The sequence below is a fragment of the Entelurus aequoreus genome, linkage group LG15 (genome assembly GCF_033978785.1).
Source record: "Entelurus aequoreus isolate RoL-2023_Sb linkage group LG15, RoL_Eaeq_v1.1, whole genome shotgun sequence".
Taxonomy (NCBI): domain Eukaryota; kingdom Metazoa; phylum Chordata; class Actinopteri; order Syngnathiformes; family Syngnathidae; genus Entelurus; species Entelurus aequoreus.
Window position 1 is genome coordinate 47,771,815 of NC_084745.1, and position 24,880 is coordinate 47,796,694.

Consider the following 24,880-nt stretch of genomic DNA (forward strand, 5'->3'; position numbering starts at 1 on the left):
TGAGCTTATTTAACAATTCAATTAACTCAAGCTTTTTAATTATCAAACAGTAAGAAAATACCCAGATGCAATCAATGCTCAAGGTTGGAGTAAATTTGCTGTGGTTCAAACTAAAAACAATTTAAGACAGGTAAGTAAACCAACATGTCAAGGTGAGTTTTCACAAATAAGCATTTCAGCATATTGCAAAGTGGGTATATTCACCGACCATTGGTGTGTTGGAAGTCTTTTAAAGATGGATCTTGTAGATTTTTGCGTCTTGCCGCTCTGCTTGCTTGCATGAAATGAGACAGCACCACCATTCCTTAACAGCTGCCTTGAATCAGCCAATTGGTGGCCATCTTGACCTTGGTGTTCTGGGAAATGTAGTTCTTTCTGGTACTTCACCAAGGAGTTAGATTAAGGAGGAGACAGCTCCTTACTTCCAGGGCAGGGACACTTCATTCACACTGAGTTTCAACTCCACATTCATACACGACTCTGTCTCAAACAAACTAAACGGCAAAGTCATAGAGCAGTTCCTTAAGCGCAAAAAATATGACTAAAGTGGTGAAGCTGTATTTTCATTTGCACTTCAATTTTGGGGGCAGTTTATATAAGGAACATATATATTATTAATGATTTAGTTAGAATGTATTTATTTTAGCACGGCTAATTGTATGTAAATTGATGTTTCATCAGTTTTTATGATATCTGATTAGTATTTGTTTTTGTAATCAGCCTAAGTCTTGATAATGATATTTGCGATTAACATTCATTATCATTTGACAAGGTTTGTCCAGGTTAGATAGAATTATATTGAATATGATTAAAATCAAGAGTAAGAGTACTAATTCAGTGCTAATATTTAAGTGGGCTTTGAGGGCCTCTGTAGTGGAACAGTTGGGCCCCAAGGTCAAAAAGGTTAAGAACCCCTGGTCTAGACAATATGTATTGGATGTGCTTAGGTATAAATTCTGCGTGAATTTTGCTCCAAAAGTATCTTCAGAACTGTTTTGTAAACATAGCACATGGACCAATTTGAAGTTGGATAAAACTGTGCCACTACTAGTAAACAGCGAAAGATCATTACTACTAATAATGTCGCATAACCCTGTTTTATCCACCTTGCATGTTGACAAAACAGTTTTGTGTAAAATGTTGTGGACGAATAAACATAGACGTGTTTATTTTATAGACATTAGAGCAGGCGGGAGGGCCTGAGACAAAAAAGAATGACCTAGAGACTGCAGCGGACTCGGGGTGGAACAACAAATGGTGTTGATGATACACAGCAGTAAAACCTCCGATGGCTAGTATTATTGTTTCAAATTAAAATTATCGTTAAACCGAAAGTTATAGCCGCACTTTGATAAACTCACGGAACGGACACATGAATACAAGAGACAGTAACGTCTTTCCCCATTAAGAAATGACATACATATTTCAAAAGAAAGAAGATAAACATGTTAAAATACTCAAATAAAAATAATTTGACTCTGAAATTAATTATTTATTTAGCGCTTTTTCTCCAGAGACTCAAAGAAGCAAGCACAGTATATAATGTTTTCTTAAATTAAAAAAATCATAAAACTTGGTTAAAAGATTTCAGTTTGTACTTTTTGAGCATATTCAACAATACAGTGATTATAAGGACAACTTTGGTAATTTTGGTGATATGAAATTTAATATCAGTACATCCTACTGGAGGTGGGAATCTTTTGGGCACTATACCGTAAGTTATTATTGTTTATATATTGTATATTGTTATTATATATGTTATTAATGTATTATATTTAGAGATGTCCAATAATATCGGACTGCCGATATTATCGGCCGATAAATGCTTTAAAATGTATTATCGGAAATTATCGGTATCGGTTTCAAAAATGTATGACTCTTTATAACGCCGCTCTGTACACGGACGTAGGGAGAAGTACAGAGCGCCAATAAACCTTAAAGGCACTGCCTTTACGTGCGGGTCCAATCACATAATATCTACGGCTTTTCACACACACAAGTGAATGCAAGGCGTACTTGGTCAACAGCCATACAGGTCACACTGAGGGTGACCGTATAAACAACTTTAACACTGTTACAAATATGCGCCACACTGTGAACCCACACCAAACAAGAATGACAAGCACAATTCGGGAGAGCATCCGCACCGTAACATAACATAAACACAGCAGAACAAATACCCAGAACCCCTTGCAGCACTAACTCTTCCGGAACACTACAATATACACCCCCCTCAAATTACAGCTTAAAGAGGCGGCGGTATAATAACAAAATGCTAGAAATACAATAGGGTCCTCTGTCCCTTTGGTTCCTAGAGGAGATAATGTTAGAAAAAAGGTGACTGTTTTTACACAACTTTTGTTTTGAAGGGGGAATTGCAAACTTCCTGTTGATTTTTGCTGGGGGTTGTCAGTGTATGAAATATAGGTCTAAGTGAGACCTACATAGAGGTTTTTGTTTCATGCCTCTACGACAGTGGTTCTCAAACTTTTTTTGTCATCCCCCACTTTGGACAAGGGGGAGTTTTCAAGCCCCACCTGCCCCCATCGCCCCTAACAGAACGCTAATGCCAAGCTTAACATTTTCAAATTTATTGAACATCAAGTAACATCAAGTTGTATACATTCAAACTCAATAACATAAAATAACATCAAGTTCAATAATAAATAAAATAACTGTGCAGATGTGGTATAACTTGCATCAAGTTCAATAATAAATAAAATAACTGTGCAGCTGTGGTATAACTTGCATCAAGTTCAATAATAAATCAAATAACTTGCATCAAGTTCAATAATAAATCAAATAACTTGCATCAAGTTCAATAATAAATAAAACAAAGGTGTTATAACTTGCATCAAGTTCAATAATAAATCAAAAAAAGTGTTAACTTGCATCAAGTTCAATAATAAATAAAAAAAATTGTTATAACTTGCATCAAGTTCAATAATAAATCAAATAAAAGTGTTATAACTTGCATCAAGTTCGATAATAAATCAAATAAAAGTGTTATAACTTGCATCAAGTTCAATAATAAATCAAATAACTTGCATCAAGTTAAATAATAAATAAAATAAAAGTGCCACTTTGCAATCTTTGCAAAAAAATGGAGGAGCTATGCATTTTGGCAAGACAGAGCAAGTGAACATGAGTTTTACAGTACTCCAGCATTAGTGGCTGCAATGAGCCTGTTTTGCACTGCACAGCTTTTCAAATCGGGGTTGCAGGCTTGACACTGCCACTGTTAGAACCTCAATGAGTTCGGGGCTGAGCTGCCTTGACGCGAGTGCTTCCCGGTGAATGACACAGTGTGTCCAATGCGCATTTGGCGCAACCCTCTTTATTAGAGCCTGCAGCCCATTTCTTTACCCTGCCATGGTCTGTGCGCCATCAGAGCAAAAACCCACACAGTTTTCCCATTTAAGGTTGTGTTCTTTGAGGAAACTGTCCATTATCTCGAACAGCTCATCAGCAGTGGCTCTATTTTTTATGTATTTGCAAAACAGCAAATCCTCGCACAGTGACTCGCCATTCACAAAGCTTCCGCTTTGCCCCGCCCCCATTAGTTACTGTTGCTATGTCTGTCAAACTTTCGCTCCTACCTAGAAATTTAAAGCCTACAGGAAAAATAAGTAATTTACATTTATTTATATAGCAGATTTCACAGACAGAATCACAAAGTGATTTACAGTGTGTATAGAAAATGAAAGCATAGTAAAAAAAATAATCTAAGAATATAATTTTTGTTGTGAAAGTGAGGAGGAAGTGAAATTTCCTCCCGTTCCTCGCGCCCCACCTGTCATGTCTCTATTCCCCACCAGTGGGGCGCGCCCCACGCTTTGAGAAATGCTGCTCTACGACATTCCTACTGGGAGTTACAGGCAGTTTTTGTCTGTGTTTTCTTCCTAGGGGGCGCTAGAGCGCAATTTAGAGTTTTGGGGTTTGGTTTTTTGATTAGATCGCAATTTTCGCCAGTCCTGATGTGTGTGTCCAATTTGGTGAGTTTTGAAGCATGTTAAGGGGGTCAAATTACAGCTCAAAGAGGCGGCGGTATAATAATAAAATGCTAGAAATACAATAGGGTCCTCTGTCCCAAAGGGACTCGGTCCTTAATTATGAGTATCTAACATTATAACAGCATTTAAATGCCAGAGAAAAGAGGAAATTCATCATAGGTCACCTTTAACAATTTAACAATAACATACCATTCTAAATGTAAAAAAAAAAGTATAATTTGTTTGTTGGTTTAATTATTTCAAAACCGTTTTCACCCTTTGTTTGCATATTTGTACAGTTCATGTGGCGATGTTAATGAGGTGAAATTCTTAAGGCTGTCAGTAATGCTCCTGAGGCTGGAGGTATAATTGGAAAGGCTGCTTTCCTTTCTGTCGTTTTTATCTCCGTAGGCAGCAGAGAAGGAGTGGGAGGAGAAGAGGCAGAACATGGGTCAGTATGATGAAAAAGAGTTTGAGAAAATTCTTCAAGAGGCTGAGGCCAACATGACAAAAGGACTTCCCAGTCCAGATGGGACGTCTAATCCCGGGGTGCTGCCTGCAAACACCCAAAGCCCTCTACAGTCTCCAACAGGTCTCTTTCAACATCATGTATTATCCACATGTGTACCTCATTAACTCATTTCTGTCACGTCTCAGAGCCCCGGCGTGAGCCTCTGTCGGACAAAGCATCCAAGAAGGTCCCGGAGAAACTCCCAAAGCCGATGCCGGAGAAAGCTGCCAAGCCGGTGCCGGATAGACCCTCCAAGACTTCCCCCAAACCTGCGTCCTCCGACAGTTCTCACAAGCTCACATCTGAAAAGGCCACCAAGTCCCCACCACCACCACCTCCCAGGAAGACCTTCACCAGCTCCAGCTCAGGGATGACCACCACACGGTGTGGGGAGGTGGTGTACACCAACAGGAAAGACTCTGCGTCAGCTCAGGTCAGTCCGGTCATCGGAAGAATGTTGTTCGTCTTGAACTACTCCTTTCGTGATCTCTACCATTCTTTCTTTCAGGAGGGTGAAGACGACGATGTGTTTCCTGTTGCCCAAATCAAGCCCACCAAAGCTGCACCACCAGAAGCCAAGAATCCCGCGGCCCCGCCTCTTGTTGTTGCCTCTTCTGCCAGGGATGAGGAGGATGAAGGTGACAAGATCATGGCAGAACTTCAGGTGGGCTGCACACACACACACACACACACACACACACACACACGCACATAACTGTTTCTTGGGTGGGAGATCTGCCGGGTTGATTCCGCACTATGGTAGTGGGTCGCCTTTCCTTTCCTGTTGGTTCTTCCCTCCTCATGAGCGGCAAAGGATGGCTGCTGGCAGCTGACAAAAGGAACGATTCGAAATCAGTTTTTTGAAGACCTTTCCCCCCCCCCCAATCCTTCCCCATGCACCTCTCTGCACGTCCCCAGGTTTTCCAGAAATGCACAGTTCAGGAGGTAGGGGTGCAAAACGTGGTGGAACCCACCACTCGAATTGAAGCCCAAATAAGAGAACTAAGAACAGGGCCCGTGCTGCCCGTCAAAGAGAAGAAGGTAACGTCTGTGCCTGCTGCCGCCTCACTGCCTGCCTCTACCATCTGAGCCGCCTCACGACTGACTCCTAACACTGAAACTTTTAACCTCCGAGCTGTTCCTCTGTCTCCTTCCTTCTTTGGACGCACTGCTTGAACCACCTCTTAGGAATAAGTCTGCATTTCAGGAATCCTCCGAACAAAATGGACCCCAGCATGTTGTGTTTTGCTCTCACTTTTACAAACAAATAAAATCTTTTGCACGACCTTCCGACAGACACTGGAATTGTTTTCTTTACTCGGTGTGACTTTAAAAAAGAAACATAACTCCAGATTGGTAAAAAAGATAATTAAAGGCCTACTGAAATGAAATTTTCTTATTTAAACGGGGATAGCAGATCCATTTTATGTGTCATACTTGATCTTTTCGCGATATTGCCATATTTTTGCTGAAAGGATTAAGTAGAGAACATCGACGATAAAGTTCGCAACTTTTGGTCGCTGATAAAAAAAAGCCTTGCCTGTACCGGAAGTAGCGTGACGTCGCAGGTTGAAGAGCACCTCACATTTCCCCATTGTTTACACCAGCAGCGAGAGCAATTCGGACCGAGAAAGCGACGATTATCCCATTAATTTGAGCAAGGATGAAAGATTTGTGGATGGGGAACGTGAGAGTGAAGGACTAGAGTGCAGTGCAGGACGCATCTTTTTTCGCTCTGACCGTAACTTAGGTAAAAGGGCTCATTGGATTCAACACTTTCTCCTTTTTCTATTGTGGATCACGGATTTGTATTTTAAACCACCTCGGATACTATATCCTCTTGAAAATGAGAGTCGAGAACGAGAAATTGACATTCACAGTGACTTTTATCTCCACGACAATACATCGGTGAAGCACTTTAGCTACGGAGCTAACGTGATAGCATCGTGCTTAAATGCAGATAGAAACAAAAGAAATAAGCCCCTGACTGGAAGGATAGACAGAAGATCAACAATACTACTATCAGGAGACACCGAACCAAACACTGACCTGTAACCACACGGTTAATGCTGTGCCGCCTGTCGAAGCCTAGCAATGCTGTTGCTAACGACGCCATTGAAGCTAACTTAGCTACAGGACCTCGTCAGAGCTATGCTAAAAACATTAGCTATCCACCTACGCCAGCCCTCATCTGCTCATCAACACCCGCGCTCAACTGCGTTCCAGCGATCGACGGCGCGACGAAGGACTTCACCCGATCATTGATGCGGTCGGCGGCTAGCGTCGGATAGCGCGTCTGCTATCCAACTCAAAGTCCTCCTGGTTGTGTTGCTGCAGCCGGCCGCTAATACACCGATCCCACCTACAGCTTTCTTCTTTGCAGTCTCCATTGTTCATTAAACAAATTGCAAAAGATTCACCAACACAGATGTCCAGAATACTGTGGAATTTTGCGATGAAAACAGAGCTGTTTGTATTGGGATACAATGTGTCCCAATACTTCCGCTTCAACGATTGACGTCACGCGCATACGTCATCATACCAAGACGTTTTCAACCGGAAGTTTCCCGGGAAATTTAAAATTGCACTTTATAAGTTAACCCGGCCGTATTGGCACTTGTTGCAATGTTAAGATTTCATCATTGATGTATAAACTATCAGACTGCGTGGTCGGTAGTAGTGGGTTTCAGTAGGCCTTTAAACTTTAATTGCGTCAGCGGATATCTACATATAAGGTAGAGCTTTGCACGAGTCCGCCATTTTTATTCAGTTGTAGTCTATATGTATCCGGCCTGAAGGAGGGCTTCTGCTCATAAAGAAGACAAACCTGCACATTTAGAAAGCAGCTTAAAGATGGTCTGTAAAACAAAATCTTTGCACAAATTTGACCAGAGAACTACATCACATGTTATGTAGACCACAAGGACGTGTTTTGAATAGAGATGTCCGATAATGGCTTTTTTGCCGATATCCGATATTCCGATATTGTCCAACTATTAATTACCGATTCCGATATCAACCGATATCGTGGAATTAACACATTATTATGCCTAATTTTGTTGTGATGCCCCGCTGGATGCATTAAACAATGTAACTTTACCATGAATTGATTATCGTGGACCCCGACTTAAACAAGTTGAAAAACTTATTCGGGTGTTACCATTTAGTGGTCAATTGTACGGAATATGTACTATACTGAGCAATCTACTAATACAAGTTTCAATCGATCAATCAAAAACAAGGTTTTCCAAAATAAGAGAACAACTTCAACTCCAGTTATGGAAAAAAATGCCAACATGGCACTGCCATATTTATTATTGAAGTCACAAAGTGCATTATTTTTTTTAACATGCCTCAAAACAGCAGCTTGGAATTTGGGACATGCTCTCCCTGAGATAATCCTGATACCCACTACAACTATGGGAAATACTATACTTTGACTTTCACAAAGTGCATTATTTTTTATTTTGTTTAAACATGCCTCAAAACAACAGCTACAAAAACAATGAAGGCACACAGCTTCAGTGCAGAGTATACTAGAGCATACTTGCCAACCTTGAGACCTCCGAATTCGGGAAATGGAGGGGGTTTGGTGGTAGCGGGGGGTGCATAATGTAGCGTCCCGGAAGAGTTAGTGCTGCAAGGGGTTCTGGGTATTTGTTCTGTTGTGTTTATGTTGTGTTACGGTGCGGATGTTCTCCCGAAATGTGTTTGTCATTCTTGTTTGGTGTGGGTTCACAGTATGGCGCATATTTGTAACAGTGTTAAAGTTGTTTATACGGTCACCCTCAGTGTGACCTGTATGGCTGTTGATCAAGTATGCCTTGCATTCACTTATGTGTGTGTAAAAGCCGCATATATAATGTGACTGGGCAGGCACGCTGTTTGTATGGAGGAAAAGCGGACGTGACGACAGGTTGTAGAGGATGCTAAAGGCAGTGCCTTTAAGGCACGCCCCCAATAATCTTATCCGGGTGGAAATCGGGATAATGGTTGCCCTGCGATATTTTCAGGAGGGGCACTGAAATTCGGGAGTCTCCCGGGAAAATCGGGAGGTTGAAATCGATACCGATAATTTCCGATATTACATTTTAAAGCATTTATCGGCCGATATTATCGGACATCTCTAGTTTTGAATGTAAAAAAAAAAAAATCATAATATGACCAGTGTAAGCCAGTGGTCCCCAACTACCGGTACCGGTCCGTGATGCATCTGCATCTGCATTCCGTGGTGCAGCTGGTCCGCTTCCGTTCCGCATTCAGTGGAAGTTTGGGGTAACAATTTGCAGTCGTGTTGTTACAATATGTGATATTTGGAATGATATCTTACGTTAGCTGTCATTAGCTGACAAGACACAAAGCTAAGATGTATGACAATAGTTGACTTGCCCAAAGCCGGAAGTAGGCAGGATATTATGCTTACAACTAGAGATGTCCGATAATGGCTTTTTTGCCGATATTCCGATATTGTCCAACTCTTAATTACCGATTCCGATATCAACCAATACCGATATATACAGTCGTGGAATTAACACATTGTTATGCCTAATTTTGTTGTGATGCCACGCTGGATGCATTAAACAATGTAACAAGGTTTTCCGAAATAAATCAACTCAAGTTATGGAAAAAAATGCCAACATGGCACTTCCATATTTATTATTGAAGTCACAAAGTGCATTATTTTTTTTAACATGCCTCAATACAGCAGCTTGGATTTTGGGACATGCTCTCCCTGAGAGAGCATGAGGAGGTTGAGGTGGGCGGGGTTAGGGGGGGCGGGGGGGTTAGGGGGTAGCAGGGGTGTATATTGTAACGTCCCGGAAGAGTTAGTGCTGCAAGGGGTTCCGGGTATTTGTTCTGTTGTGTTTATGTTGTGTTACGGTGCGGATGTTCTCCCGAAATGTGTTTGTCATTCTTGTTTGGTGTGGGTTCACAGTGTGGCGCATATTTGTAACAGTGTTAAAGTTGTTTATACGGCAACCCTCAGTGTGACGTGTATGGCTGTTGACCAAGCATGCCTTGCATTCACTTGAGTGTGTGAAAAGCCGTAGATATTATGTGATTGGGCCGGCTTGCAAAGGCAGTGCCTTTAAGGTTTATTGGCGCTCTGTACTTCTCCCTACGGCCGTGTACACAGCGGCGTTTTAAAAAGTAATACATTTTACTTTTTGAAACCGATACCGATAATTTCCGATATCACATTTTAAAGCATTTATCGGCCGATAATATCGGCAGTCCGATATTATCGGACATCTCTACTTACAACACTTGGTTAGCGCCTTCTAGGCAGTCACTTAAGGTTGCAAACAGTCACTTTAAGGTAATAAAGTAAGCAAAAATAAAATATGCAGGTGTTTTGCAGACTTGTCCACAGTAGGTCAGTGTGGCGCAGCGTGCACGCTTCTCTCCTCACTTCACTTGTCTTTTTTCTTTGACTAGCCTTGCAAAACTTTCACAGCTTCACTTTTGCTCCTTTTGCATCAAATCAATCAACTAAAGCCGCTTTAGTTTTTTTGTTGTTGTTTTTGTACACAATTGCTGTGTTCAAGCAGTGCACATTCTAACATTTTAAGTACAGAGCAAACCAAAAAAATAATCATAGTTGTGTAGGAAATGACTTTCATGGAATTAAGAAAGATTGGTAGCTGGATGATTATCGTGTAAATTAAATAAACTGTACAACAATATTGTTGACCACATTATTGAAAAATACTGTAGAGTTCAGTTCATGCACAAACACCTAACCTAGCAGGTACACAGTCATATAATTTCCTACACTTTTGTAGCAGAACTCAGAGCCCAATCGTGACGGAAAAGATCCAGACACTGATGAAAACGGGAACACTACTGTGCGGCAAAGCCAAGGGGTGCGTACTGTGTTACTTTTGTGTCCCATCGACTTGACTTAATCTTGTGATGTTTGGTTGATTCCAAAGTTTTACGCCTTTAAACAGCCAATTTTAACTTTGCAGGTCATTTACTACGTGACTGGAAAGATCCCATCCCATTCGGGAACAGAAGAAACCCATGAACACGGGGAGCCCGCCCAGTCTCCAACACAGGTGTCAAATGTCACTGTTAATGACAATTCTTCAGGCCAACCACTGTCACAGCCTTCCAAGTCACCACCGCCCAAATCTCCACCGCCTATTTCGCCCAAGCCTGTGGGACTGAATGGATTCAAACTGCCCAGGAAGCCCATGAAACGCTCGGCGTCCTTAAAAACTAGCGCAGAGATGGAGAAGGGGAAGAACCTAAACAGAATCAACGCAGAAAGGAAGAGTCCGTTTATTCAGGAGTTGGTTTCTTCCACTAAGAATGTAAATCCTGAGACTGTAGCAGCAGCCGCCGCAGTCAGCACTGCAAGAGTGGTGACCAAACGTCCTGCCCCACTCCCTCCACTCAGGAGGTCTTCAAATGAGGACAGCGATCCGCCGAAACAAAGCTTGGAGGTGGGAAACGAAGAAGCAAGCTTGAGTCCTGACGCAGGAGAAGAAGCACCACCTCCCCCTGACAACATTGCCTTTATGATCACTAACACTAAAGTTCAGGCGCTGTCTTGTGGCGAGTATCAGGATCTGGTCAATACCAAGAAAGGAGGCGTCCGGACAGTGACTGTAGGTGATGCCACAAGCCGAGGAAGCGCCTCAGAAGATTCTGCTGTGTCACTGGATAATGGCTTCAGTAAGAAGCCCATCATCATTATTTTCGACGAACCCATGGACATCCGCTCGGCCTACAAACGTCTGTCCACCGTCTTTGAGTGCGAGGAGGAGCTGGACAGGATGCTCGCAGCGGAGCGCATCGATGAGGAGAGCGAGGAGTCGGACACGGACCGAAGCAGCGGGCTGCAGGTGAAAGACAAAGGATCCGTGGTCGACAGCAAAAAGGTCCGTTCTTCTCAGGGAGACCAAACCAGCCTGTCGTCCTCCTCTTCATCTTTAGTCTCAGAATCGGGAGACGGCAAGCAGGACGGCAAGAAAAAGTTCAAGTTCAAGTTCCCTAAGAAACAGCTGGCAGCACTGACCCAAGCAATTCGCAGCGGCACCAAGTCTGGAAAGAAGACTCTACAGGTGGTTGTCTATGAGGACGAGGAGGAGTCAGACGGGACAGTAAAGCAGCACAAAGAAGCCAAGAGATTCGAAATCTCACGCTCAAAGTTCTTAGCGGACACCGTCAAAGCACCGAGCCCGACCCCACTTAAGAGGCAGAACTCCGACTCCATCTGCAGGACCAACGAGATACGTAAGAGCACGTACAAGACATTGGACAGCCTGGAACAGACCATCAAGCAGCTGGAGACCACCATAAACGAAATGGGTCCTTGCTCCCCCGAGGAACCTGTTTGCCCTGAGGTGAAAAAGGAAGAGAAAGTCTCGGAAGGCGTTGGGCTGAAGAGGTCGGCCTCTCTGCCTACCTCCAGAGGCTCGGCTCTTAAACTAGCTGGGAAGAGTTCATTCCAGAAGAAGCCTAAACCTGTGCTCCTCCCACGCCCTGTAGTCATCCCCAGCACCGCCAGCACCGCGATGCCTACCCCCAGTGCCCCCATCACCCTCCAGCAGGTCTCTCTCTAGCTCTTGTCGCTTTACAAGGCTTGGGGTCTTTCTCTTTCCAACCTGCCTTACCCCACTCAAAATTACCAAACCATTAATCCACTCCACAGGTACTTTGAAGCCTAAAAAAAGTCCACCTTTGCCTTTCCTCCTGTGAAAATCATGTTGACATGATTTGAGGTGGCATCTTGTTGGGTTCCTGCCTCCAACTTAACTCTTCACTTCATTGCTGAAGGTGTTTCAGCCATTGATCGTCGTAATCTAAGACACTTCCCGTGATGATTAATCCTCATGTCTTCATCTTGTTTGCATGTTGAGTGTTTAGTTGTAGGTTGATAATGGCTGCATGATTTTTCTCGGGTGTTTCATGATAGAGGTGTCTTGACTTCTCACTCTTCCTGTGTGCTCTCTCGTTCTTTCCCTTCTTTTGTTTTATCTCTTGTCTTCTCTTTTTCGTTTGGATCCCCCTGCAGAACACCAGTGTCGCTTCCCCCACTAGTCGGATGCCCGTCCCTTCCACGGCGAAGTCCAGGCAGTCGCCAGCAACGACTGACAAAGCGGCGAAACAGCAAAAACTGCAGGATGCTCAAAGGCAGTTCCGACAGGTAGTTTTACTGTAGGGCCTTACCGCAAACTGGAGGACATTGGTTTTAGGGTGAAACTACCAAAGTTGTGGATGTGTTCCTGCGCTTTGTCAAGAAGGCATGATGACTGTACTGTACAGTACTGTTTGCTTGTGCATGTCCACACTGCTCATGGTTTTCACTGTGTTGGCGACTAAACATAACTGGCAGAGAAAAGCCCGAGCCATCTGAGGTGTCCTCACATCTCCAGTTCCCATCACAGCTGAGTTCCTAAACAGTGTTGCCAACCACTCCCCAACCCCCCCAACTCCCAGGATGCTTCTGTTTCAAACCTCCCTGACTCTTACACTGTGAGCAAAACGACTGCTTTGGTCGCTTTTTTTTAACATCACTGAGACGTTTCCTCACCATGTTCTGATCTCACCATCAGCAGACAAATGCTGTCCCAAATTCCCTCGCTTGCTCTCACGTACCCCAACCCCCTAACCCTGGAATAACCTCTAAAACCTTGCCTGTGTCTCCTGAAATGTCTTCCGCAGCCTCTTGGGAGGCTCTAACAGTCCCACTAACAAGAGAAGCTGAAGAGATGTTCCTCCTGTCTAACCTTTGCTGCGTCACGTTTCCCTGGTAACACGTCTCTCTGTTCAGTAGGGGCCAAACAAAGTAGCAATGGTGACACATGACGTATTGACGAGGCACGGTTGAATCAAAGGCAACTGGACGCCACGCATGCAGTTGAAGTCGTTTCGTCTTTACTTTCAAAATGTGTCTTCTGAGTAGGGATGATGTTTGATAAGAAATTATCGAGTTCGAGCCTATTATCGAATCCTCTTATCGAACCGATTCCTTATCGATTCTCTTATCGAATCCGGATAGGTTGTTGTATATGGAAAAAAAACACAATATTTGGTTTAACAAAAGCTCACTTTTATTTTATAAGAAAAAAAAAAATATTGACTGTTACCCCCTAAAAAAAATTAAAAAAAATAAATATTGACTGTTGTTACCCAAAGTATATTAAGTGGGATTTTTCAGAAAAACAAATATATACAGTAACACAAAAACAACCTGTCTCTGTGATCACTATAGGTGTATAAATAATAATATAGTGTTAAATAAAATCAGTCCCTTGGGCACAAAACTGAAAATAATACAGCTCTCCAAAAAGTGCACTTCTGCTGCTATTGGAACATACTAACTACACACACAGGCAGACAGCTAACAAACAATCCAAGACGTCTAATAAAGTTCCAAAGCAGATTAATCCATTTAGGCTCTTTATTGCTTTGTCTTTTCCTATCTTTACTTTTGTCTTGCACTGGACTGTTATTTTATTTTTATTTTTTAACTGAAATACACACAATGACAAATGTATAAGCTATGTGATTCAATTAACATACTCAAATTTAATACACAATATGTAAATATTAGCTTCACACAAGCATCAAACAAATACTTCTGAGTGTTGAAACTATTTCGATTTTTGAAATACACGACTGGCAGCCATTTTAAGTCCTCAAATCATCCATTGAAACAGCGCACGTAAAATCGTTTTTCAAAAAACATCTTAGTTTTAAATGTAACCACTTTCCACCTTAATATTGAGTTACATAAACAAGTTAAACAGTTTACTTACAGACTTATCTTTTCCAAGGTTTGTAAGAGCTAACACAACTTGTCTACTTCTCAATTGTCTCATGAACTGAACTGACTCGCCAACCCGGAAGTGGCCAGACTAATGATGCGTAGTATTTTCATATCGCCACAAGGTGTCAGTAAGAGTCTACAATCAATGGGATTCGTTCCCAGGGATTCGAATAAAGAACCAACTCTTTTTCTTTACTATAGTGGTCTCGATAACGGGTACCGGTTCTCAAAAAGGGATTCGAGTCCGAGGACTCGGTTCTTTTCTTATCGAGCAACCGAGAAAATCGGTTTCGAGCATCATCCCTACTTCTGAGAGACCAGCTCTGGTTAATTCATTTAAAGGAGTCATATTATGCACCACCCACTTTTTTTGCCCGTTGGCACCTGTTTTTGTGTATTTGGAATCCCCATAAGTAACCAAATCATTGTACGTGATTGGATAAACCACTTGTCCGTTATTTGAACGCCATGCTACTTCAACCACTCACATCGAAATCAACCCGCGACGCTGGGAAATCCAAAACAGAACAGCCGACATATTAGATAACGACTAGAGATGTCCGATAATGGCTTTTTTGCCGATATCCGATATTCCGATATTGTCTAACTCTTAATTACCGATTCCGATTTCAACCGATACCGATATATACAGTCGTGGAATGAACACATTAATATGCCTAATTTTGTTGTGATGCCCCGCTGGATGCATTAAACAATGTAACAAGGTTTTCCAAAATAAATCAACTCAAGTTATGGAAAAAAATGCCAACATGGCACTGCCATATTTATTATTGAAGTCACAAAGTGCATTATTTTTTTTTAACATGCCTCAAAATAGCAGCTTGGAATTTGGGAAATGCTCTCCTTGAGATAATCCTGATACCCGCTACAACTATGGGAAATACTATACTTTGACTTTCACAAAGTGCATTATTTTTTTAAACATGCCTCAAAACAACAGCTACCAAAACAATGAATGCACACAGCTTCAGTCCAGAGTATACTAGAGTAATAAAGTAAACAATAACATAGTCCTCCTTTAGTGCAAGACTGCCTGGCATACTGTATAATAGGGAATTATAAACTGGGCTCACATCCATCTTCCGCTTGTATTCATCGTGTATCTCCTTATGATTCTTGAAGAGGTGGGAGATGAAATTGCTCGTATTAAAGGAAGACGTCTTGGTTCCTCCTCGCATAACCAACTTTTTGCAGTCATTGCAAATTGCCAGGTTTTTATGCGTCAGAGACACTTTAAAATAATTCCAAACCATAGACATGGTGTCGTTAGTCAGTCACCGAGCGAGCTCGCTTTTTAGCCACGGCTACAGCACCTGCAACAACACACTCATGTTGTTGTTATGCTGCGCTCGCGGCGGTTTGATGAGGTCATCAAGTGTCGTCATCTCTTGTGTTGTGTGTGGGAAAGGGGAGAGGAGAGGGGCTGCTGACTGGGTTTATATTCGTGTTTTACCGGATATGTACCACTCCGTACAATGGCGTATTAAAAAGTCATTAATTTTACTTTTTGAAGCCGATACCGATCATTTCCGATATTACATTTTAAGCAAGGTAATGTATCCCATTTGTATAATCTTAGGTTTGAATCAAACAGTCGCTTCGGCACTACGTCACGTCTATGAAATCCCGCCCGGCGATCCTGATTGGTCCATTATTTTTTGCTATCTTGAAGGAGTTTGCATTGCCCTCGAGCCCAGATCCTTGTGTGGAGCTCAGCGAACTACAAGGATCTGGCGAGAGTCATGTTAGCCCATAAGTGCCGCAATTTTGAATTCGAACCATTGCCTTGATCCAAAAGAGTCAATTGAGATTTGCCCAGACTTGGGATGTTTACCAACTTGTGACTTCAGTGGAGGCCCTGCGATGAGGTGGCGACTTGTCCAGGGTGTACGCCGCCTTCCGCCCAAATGCAGCTGAGATAGGCTCCAGCACCCCCCGCGACCCCAAAAGGGACAAGCGGTAGAAAATGGATGGATGGATGGACTTCAGTGGATATACCATACCATACCTGTCAAGTTATGTTTTGTTTGTTTGTGCTCTCCCCTAACTTGAAAAGGGTTTTGACTTTTTGACCAGGGGTTACACTGGGACTTCACTCTTTGTTTTAATCCAATGATGAGACAAATCTCTATTTCTCCTTTTATTTTGGACTTGATTGTCTCTTTTTTTCATTAAATAGTTGTAAAGTGAAAAACCTTTGGAGAAGGTGGAAAAATAAAAAAGCAATTAGGGTTGATTGATTGATTGAGACTTTTATTAGTAGGTTGCACAGTGAAGTACATATTCCGTACAATTGACCACTAAATGGTAACACCCGAATACGTTTTTGAACTTGTTTAAGTCGGGGTCCACTTAAATTGATTCATGATACAGATATATACTATCAGATATATACTGTCATCATAATACAGTCATCACACAAGATAATCACATTGAATTATTGACATTATTTACAATCAGGGGTGTGGAGGGGGGGTGGGGGGGGTAGGATATGGACAGCAAGTAGTGGACATAGAGAGAGAGAGAGATCAGAAGGCATAAGAAAAAGTATCTGCATTTGATTGTTTACATTTGATTATTAGCATTTGATTATTAGCAATCCGGGGGAGGGTGTTAGTTTAGGGTTGTAGCTGCCTGGAGGTGAACTTTTATTGCGGTTTTGAAGGAGGATAGAGATGCCCTTTCTTTTATACCTGTTGGGAGCGCATTCCACATTGATGTGGCATAGAAAGAGAATGAGTTAAGACCTTTGTTAGTTCGGAATCTGGGTTTAACGTGGTTAGTGGAGCTCCCCAATATAAACCAATATAAACAAATTACATCTCAATAAACCATTTTTTAAAGTAAAAGTGTTTCCAAAAGTACATATAATGACCCTTAACAGCTTGGATTTGGCATTTAAACATTTAACAACCACTTGGCAATTAAAATAAATTCAACATATCAAATCGAACATCAAAATAATATAAGTCGTCTCACCGTCAGCCACCCTGGTCTCTGTAAACAGTTGCCACTACTGTATTCGGCAAATTATCCTAGAGCAGTGTTTGTTGGCCTGAAGTCTGAGCTGGAGCTGCAGACTTAAAGGAGTGCACTGCAAAAAAGTCAGTGTTCAAAAACAAGAAAAACAAATACAAAAATGAGGGGTATTTTATTTGAATTAATCAAAATTATCTGCCAATAGAACAAGAAAATTTGGCTTGTCAAGACGTTCCAAAACAAGTAAAATTAGCTAACCTCAATGAACCCCGAAATTCCTTAAAATAACTATATCCTCCCTAATAACAAGTGCACTTTTCTTGGTAGAAAAAAAAGAGACATTTTTGCTCAAAATGTTGAAAAATATTCTTAAATTAAGTAAATGCTAGTGCCATTATCTTGACATAATGATATGCGCTCGGCATCATCATTTTTTTTTTCCTGCTTGAAATAAGAAAGTATTACTTTAAAAAAGTAGTTTTATACTTGTGAGTGTTGATGACACAGCTTTGCAACACTTGATATTCTAATTTCAAGCATGTTTTACTCACTATAGCTCATCAAATCTCAGCAACAAGCTGTAATATCTTACTGAGATCATTTAGGACCAAAACACTTAAAACAAGTAAAACACTCTAACATAAAATCTGCTTAGTGAGAAGAATTATCTTATCAGACAGAAAATAAGCAAATATCACCCTTATTTGAGATATTTCATCTTACTTAGATTTCAGTTTTTGCAGTGTATTAATATGACTCCGTTAATGCGCCTTATATATGAAAAAAAGATAGAAAATAGACCATTCATCGGTAGTGCGCCTTATAATCCGGTGCGCCCTATGGTCCGGAAAATGCGGTACAAACAACTCCTAATACGACCCCTTTAAAGCCTGGTTCCCACTTTCTTAACAAAAATGAGGCCAACGCATGATTTAAAGCCGTTTGTGTTTGATGTTTACAGACAATGTGTCATTCTACTATAACACCACTTTCTAGGGATGACACTTGTTTTGAAGCTGAAGCAAACACAAGTGGCTCAGGTCGGACCTCGCCAGCATACTTGCCAACCCTCCCGATTTTCCCGGGAGACTCCCGAATTTCAGTGCCCCTCCCGAAAATCTCCCGGGGCAACCATTCTCCCGATTTCCACACGGACAACAATATTGGGGGGGGGGGCGTGCCTTAAAGGCACTGCCTTTAGCGTCCGCTTTTCCTCCATACAAACAGTCACACAATATATGCGGCTTTTACACACACACAAGTGAATGCAAAGCATACTTGGTCAACAGCCATACAGGTCACACTGAGGGTGTCCGTATAAACAACTTTTTACACTGTTACAAATATGCGCCCACATCAAACAAGAATGACAAACACATTTCGGGAGAACATCCGCACCGTAACACAACAGAAGAAATACCCAGAACCCCTTGCAGCACTAACTCTTCCGGGACACTACAATATACACCCCACCCATCTCCCGAATTCTGGGGTCTCAAGGTTGGCAAGTATGCATTCCAGCGAAGTCCTCCAACCACATGAAAGTTTGACGTCCAGTTGCCTCGGATTGTGCGTAGGAGAAGATATGTCGTTGTTCGATTCCCACTCCTACTTGACGCTGTCGTCATAAACCAATAGAATTGGTTCAGTCCCTGTTATTTGGACGTGTGTTAGTCTTTTTTTGGTGTGTGTGTGTGTGTGTGTATTTTTTTCATTTGACGACCACTATGTGTTTTGGCATCTGTGTTCGCAGGCTAACGGAAGTACTAAAAGAGTGGGAGGGGATCATAAAACGCCTTCCCCCACTGTCTCTAAAATCCCCGCTTTTTACCCTAGCCCGAGTAAGCACACCTCAGACGCCTGTAATCCCACTAACGCCCCGCCCTCCTCCAAGCCCTCCCTGCCGTCCCCGCACGGCGCTCGCCCCGCCGCCCCCCACTCCTCCTCCTCCCACATCCCCTCCCTGTCTAACGGGTGTCTCAAACCTCCCTCGCAGCACGCGGCGGGCAAAGCCCTGGCGTTCTCCGCGCAGGCCCAGAACGGGCGCGTGCACTCCTCCTCCTCCTTCTCCTCTTCATCCTCCTCTTCCACCCCCTCCCCTCTGTCGCCCACACCTGTGGGCCCGGGCGGGAAGAGCATCCGAACCATACACACCCCCAGCTTCACCAGCTACAGGGCCCACAACGGCAACAACGGCAAATCCTGCATCCCGACCACCTCCACGGCTAAGGACGCTATTTAGAACGTACCCTCTTCAAGTCATCTGGGTTTATTTTCCAGGTATTAAGTGAGCCCACTTCCTGTCTTATTTTTCACTGACCATAGTTTTTAACACAATGTGGCGTTTGAAGTCTATTTTTATTCTGGTTTTTAACGATATATCTGGCAGACGGTGTAGAGATTGTCTTTTATTTTTTCATACCAGAGCTTTTGGATATGCATAGTATATTTAACGCCCCTAGCCCTTGTAAATGCCTTATAAAGCCACTTTAATGACTACTTTCTCATCAACCCTCAACTGCCAAGAACGAAAATGGAAAAAAAAAATAATCAAGTGACGCCCTGAGTAATAACAAGCGTGCCTATTTGCCAAACCACACCTTTTTCGGGGACTTACTGTCGTCAGTAATGTAAAGAATGGATCACTCCTATAGCAAAGTCAATGCCTCCACTAAGACAGTAAGTAGTTTTCTTAACATACCAAAGTTTGTTTGTATGCATGCCTATCGGATATTTTAGGAGAGTGCTGTAAAAAATAAAAAATAATGTTTGCACAAAGTGACGTTGTAAATAGTCGTCGGGTTGTTGTTGTTTTTTTTGTAAAGCTTTAAGTCATATCATATCACCATGTTGTCAACAGCTCGTGCTTGTAAAGCATCAAGCTTCCATATTTGGGTTTTCTGATTAAATGGCTTTACTGTGTTTAAAAAATAAAAATGTGTGTGTGCTTTTATTCATATCCAGTAGTTCACTCTTCGCACCAAAGACTTCTGCAAGGACATTTACTGGTAAGAAAACCATCAGGAGCGAACGGGTGAGTGGATGTTGGAACTGTACAAATCGGATAAGAAATGCTACGATATAAACCCTTTGGTTTTTGCCCTCTAAGTCCTCCTCTGTTCAAGGAATTTATGTCTGAGTTTGTAAACATTAACAAAAACAATTTTGAGAAAATATAGATATACTGTAGATCAGGGGTGGGCAATTAATTTTGACCAGCTCGAGCACTGCTGGAGGGCCACACCGACAATATTTCAATTAAATTTTGCTCAAATTATTTTTGATATACTGTCAGATAAATAATAATAATGATAATAATTTCATTTAACCCAGGGGTGTCCAAACTTTTTCCACTGAGGGCCGCACACGGAAAAATTAAAGCCTGCAGGGGCCATTTTGATAGTTTTCATTTTCAAATCATAACAAAATATATGGATTTTGGGTTTTTTTTACCTTTAGGGCTCCCGGGGACCATAGAGCAGGGGTCCCCAAACTTTTTGACTCCGGGGCCGCATTGGGGTAAAACAAGTTGGCTGGGGTATATGTCCATGTATATATATATATGTATGTGTATATATGTATATGGGTCTATATGTATATGGGTCTATATGTGTGTGTATATATATATATATATATATATATATATATATATATATATATATATATATATATATATATATATATATATATATATGTATGTGTATATTTGTATATAGGTCTATATGTATATGGGTCTATATGTGTGTGTATATATATATATATATATATATATTTATATATATATATATATATGTGTGTGTGTATGTATATATATATATATATATATATATATATATATATATATATATATATATATATGTGTGTGTATATATGTATATGGGTCTATATATGTGTGTATATATATATATATATGTGTGTGTATATATGTATATGGGTCTATATGTGTGTGTATATATATATATATATGTGTATGTATGTATATGGGTCTATATGTGTGTGTGTGTATATATACTGTATATACATGTATATTCATACATATATATTCCTCGCGCACTAATTGACTTAAAGAGCGCACTTGCTGCATGTCACGTTATCGATGGTAAGATGCATTTTTAGACAATATGATTAGCCTGAGTGGCTAGGAGACGGTAGAAAATGGACTAGTAAGGACAAATTTTTAAAAAAAAAAAATACAAAAAAATATTTTTATTTTTTTATTTATTTTTTTAACTTGGGACTTCCCGCGGGCCGGATTTTGGACGCTGGGGGCCCGTATCCGGCCTGCGGGCCGTAGTTTGGGGACCCCTGCCATAAAGGGTCTAAGTCATTAAAATGTTAAAAACAAGTCAAATTATTATTGTTTTTATTTATTTTAACGCTTACAGTAAATCTCTACAGTATATCAACTTCAGGTTGATATAAAATTTAAAAAACCAAAAAGGTTTTATGCCTTTTCTGTCAAGACAACTTTGTTTTTTATAATAAAACTGAAATATGCAGTATTTCCCCCACTGCCCAAAACCTTCAGAAAGCAATGTTTGATGTGAAGTAATTAGAGCCTTAAAAACATCAATAATGCAAGACACCATTGATATTAATTCATTGTTATTTTTGAGTAATCACAGTGAAAAGATAAATAAAATCCCATTAAATATATTTAGGATCCAAAAGGTGCCCCACTCATAAAGTGATACATTTGTATTACCGGTAGTTTTTTTTTACTTTCAACACTTAAGTTACAAGATCAACTTCAGATATATCTGTCAATTTTACGTTTGAACTATTATTTTGTTTGTTTTATGCTCTTTTGTCAAAGAAAACGTTGATGTTTTTGTATGGCAACCACACAATATATGCAATATTTTCCACATAAATCATTTTTAAAGTGAAATATTTGAAATAATTGGAGCCTTGAATAGGTCAATAATTCATTATAACATAGTTTTTTTATTTTTTGCAATGGCAAAAAAAGAAAAATAAAGATAGACAAAAGAAAAAAAAACAGCCTGCATGACAGCTTTGTGTCAACATTGCAACTTTTTCTAATTAGATTTCACCTCATTCTACTTTTTTTAATGTTTTATTTTTATTTTTGCAATAGCATTTCCAGAATGTGTGGCGGGCCGGTGAACAATTAGCAGCGGGCCGCACTTTGGACAACCCTGATTTAACCTAACTTAACTTCATACAAAAGCAGATTGCTTTTGATGGTTTTATTTTTAACACTGTCTTACACAACACTTCCTGATGTATAATACAATGCAAAAATGTCAATTTCTGTCACTTTATCCTGCATTCTCTTTAAAAGTCTAACATTTTTCCCCGTCAGATTTGGACAACCATCTGTTGTCACACCTGCCAGCTTGTCCCATTTCAGTCCTAACATGTCCAAACACGCATTTACCTATGTCAGGGGTGTCCAAACTTTTTCCACTGAGGGCCGCACACAGAAAAATTAAAGCATGTAGGGGCCATTTTGATATTTTTCATTTTCAAACCATAACAAAATATTTGTATTTTCTATTTATTTTACCTTTAGGGGTCCCGGGGACCATAGAGGGTCTCAGTCATTAAAATGTTAAAAATAAGTCAGATTATTAATTTTTTTTAATTATTTAACGCTTACAGTAAATCTCTATATCAACTTCAAGTTGATATAAAGTAATACAAATTAAAAAAAATGTTTTATGGCTTTTCTGCCAAAAACAACTTAGTTTTTTTATAGTAAAACTGAAATATGCAGTATTTAGTAATTAGAGCCCTAAAAGATCAATAATGCAGGACACCATTGATTTTAATTATTTCATATTTTTGAGTAATCACAGTGAAAAGATAAATAAAAAATCACTAAATATATTTGGGATCCAAAAGGTGCCCCACTCATAAAGTGATACATTTTTATTAGGTTTTTCTTTTACTTTCAACACTTAAGTTACGAGATCAGCTTCAGATATATCTGTCCATTTTATGCTGGAACTATTATTTTGTTTGTTTTATGCGCTTTTGTCAAAGAAAACGTTGATGTTTTTATATGGCTACTACACAATCTAAGCAATATTTACCACATAAAACATTTTAAAGTGAAATATTTGAAGTAATTGGAGCCCTGAAAATAATTCATTATAACATGGATTTTTTGTCGGTATTATTATTATTTTTTGAGCAATGGCAAAAAAAGAAAAATGAAGAAAGACAAAAGAAAAAAAACAGCTTGCATGGCAGCTTATGTGTCAACCTTGCAACTTTTTCTCGTTAGATTTCACCTCATTCCACTTTTTTTAATGTTCTTTTTTATTTTTACAATAGTATTAACTAACTCAGTAACTCAGTCATTCACAAACAAGGATGGGGCGAGGGTCACCACTTTGTGAACAAATGCCTGAGCAAATTGTCGAACAGTTTAAGAACAACATTTCTCAACCAGCTATTGCAAGGAATTTAGGGATTTCACCATCTATGGTCCGTAATATCATCAAAAGGTTCAGAGAATCTGGAGAAATCACTGCACGTAAGTGGCAAGCCTGTGACTTTCGCTCCCTCAGGCTGTACTGCATCAACAAGCGACATCAGTGTGTAAAGGATATCACCACATGGGGCTCAGGAACTCTTCAGAAAACCACTGTCAGTAACTACAGTTTGTCGCTACATCTGTAAGTGCAAGTTAAAACTTTACTATGCAAAGCGAAAGCCATTTATCAACAACACCCAGAAACGCCGCCGGCTTTGCTGGGCCCGAGCTCATCTAAGATGGACTGATGCAAAGTGGAAAAGTGTTCTGTGGTCTAACGAGTCCACATTTTAATTGTTTTTGGAAACTGTGGACAGCTCGAAGGGGGAGAGGTATGTTTCCTGCACATTTCGTAGATCAGACTTCTCCATTGAACACGGTGATCGGACGAATATACTCATTCATGAACGGTCAGAGAAGCACAAGGCTGTGGCAATGCAGCACAGGTCACAGCCCAGTATCATTGATTGATTGATTGAAACTTGTATTAGTAGATTGCACAGTACAGTACTTATTCTGTACAATTGACCACTAAATGGTAACACCCCAATAAGTTGTTCAACTTGTTTAAGTCGGGGTCCACTTGCCAACCCTCCCGATTTTCCCGGGAAATCAAGTACCGTATTTTCCGCACTATAAGGCGCACCTAAAAACCTCCAATTTTGTCAAAAGCTGACAGTGCGCCTTATAATCCGGTGCGCCTTATTTATGGACCATTATTGAGCCTCCAACAGGTAAAAGTTTCAATCAATCAATCAATTGCAACTACGGTAAGCAGCCGCCGACTTCATTTTCCCCCGTAGAAGAAGAAGAAGCTTGCGGTGCATGCTGGGATGTATGACTGCGCGAGGCATGCCGTTTCATTTCCATTTGTTTGTTTATGTAAAGACCCCAAATTGGCTCCTATAAGGAGACACGCTTACGACGCAGAGTTTGAACTTAAGACGATCAGTCACGCAGTAGAACACGGGAATAGAGCAGTGACACCATTAATGACGACTTCGACAAGGTGGAGCCGGGCATGTTGGATGCCGTATTCGCCCAACTGTTTAATTCGGACACTGAAGAAGAAGAATTTGAGGGAT

At 40.8% G+C, this 24,880-nt stretch overlaps 1 protein-coding gene across 14 annotated transcripts in view; it reads left to right on the forward strand.

Annotated features, from left to right (window-relative positions):
- Positions 1–20,211, forward strand: part of si:ch211-285f17.1 (sickle tail protein) — a 351,576-nt gene extending 331,365 nt beyond the window's left edge. For 6 of the 14 annotated variants that reach the window (XM_062021660.1, XM_062021655.1, XM_062021653.1 and 3 more), the window contains 8 exons: positions 4,404–4,584; positions 4,650–4,936; positions 5,012–5,167; positions 5,422–5,544; positions 10,290–10,370; positions 10,476–12,065; positions 12,530–12,661; positions 19,041–20,211. In XM_062021660.1, coding sequence (XP_061877644.1) covers positions 4,404–4,584; positions 4,650–4,936; positions 5,012–5,167; positions 5,422–5,544; positions 10,290–10,370; positions 10,476–12,065; positions 12,530–12,661; positions 19,041–19,529 — 3,039 coding nt within the window. In that variant the 3' untranslated portion in view covers positions 19,530–20,211. Of the gene's footprint in view, positions 1–4,403; positions 4,585–4,649; positions 4,937–5,011; positions 5,168–5,421; positions 5,545–10,289; positions 10,371–10,475; positions 12,167–12,516; positions 12,662–19,040 lie in introns of those variants that run through there. The other 8 variants (XM_062021659.1, XM_062021654.1, XM_062021666.1 and 5 more) reach the window with 8 other exon arrangements.
- Positions 20,212–24,880: the final 4,669 nt, after the last annotated feature.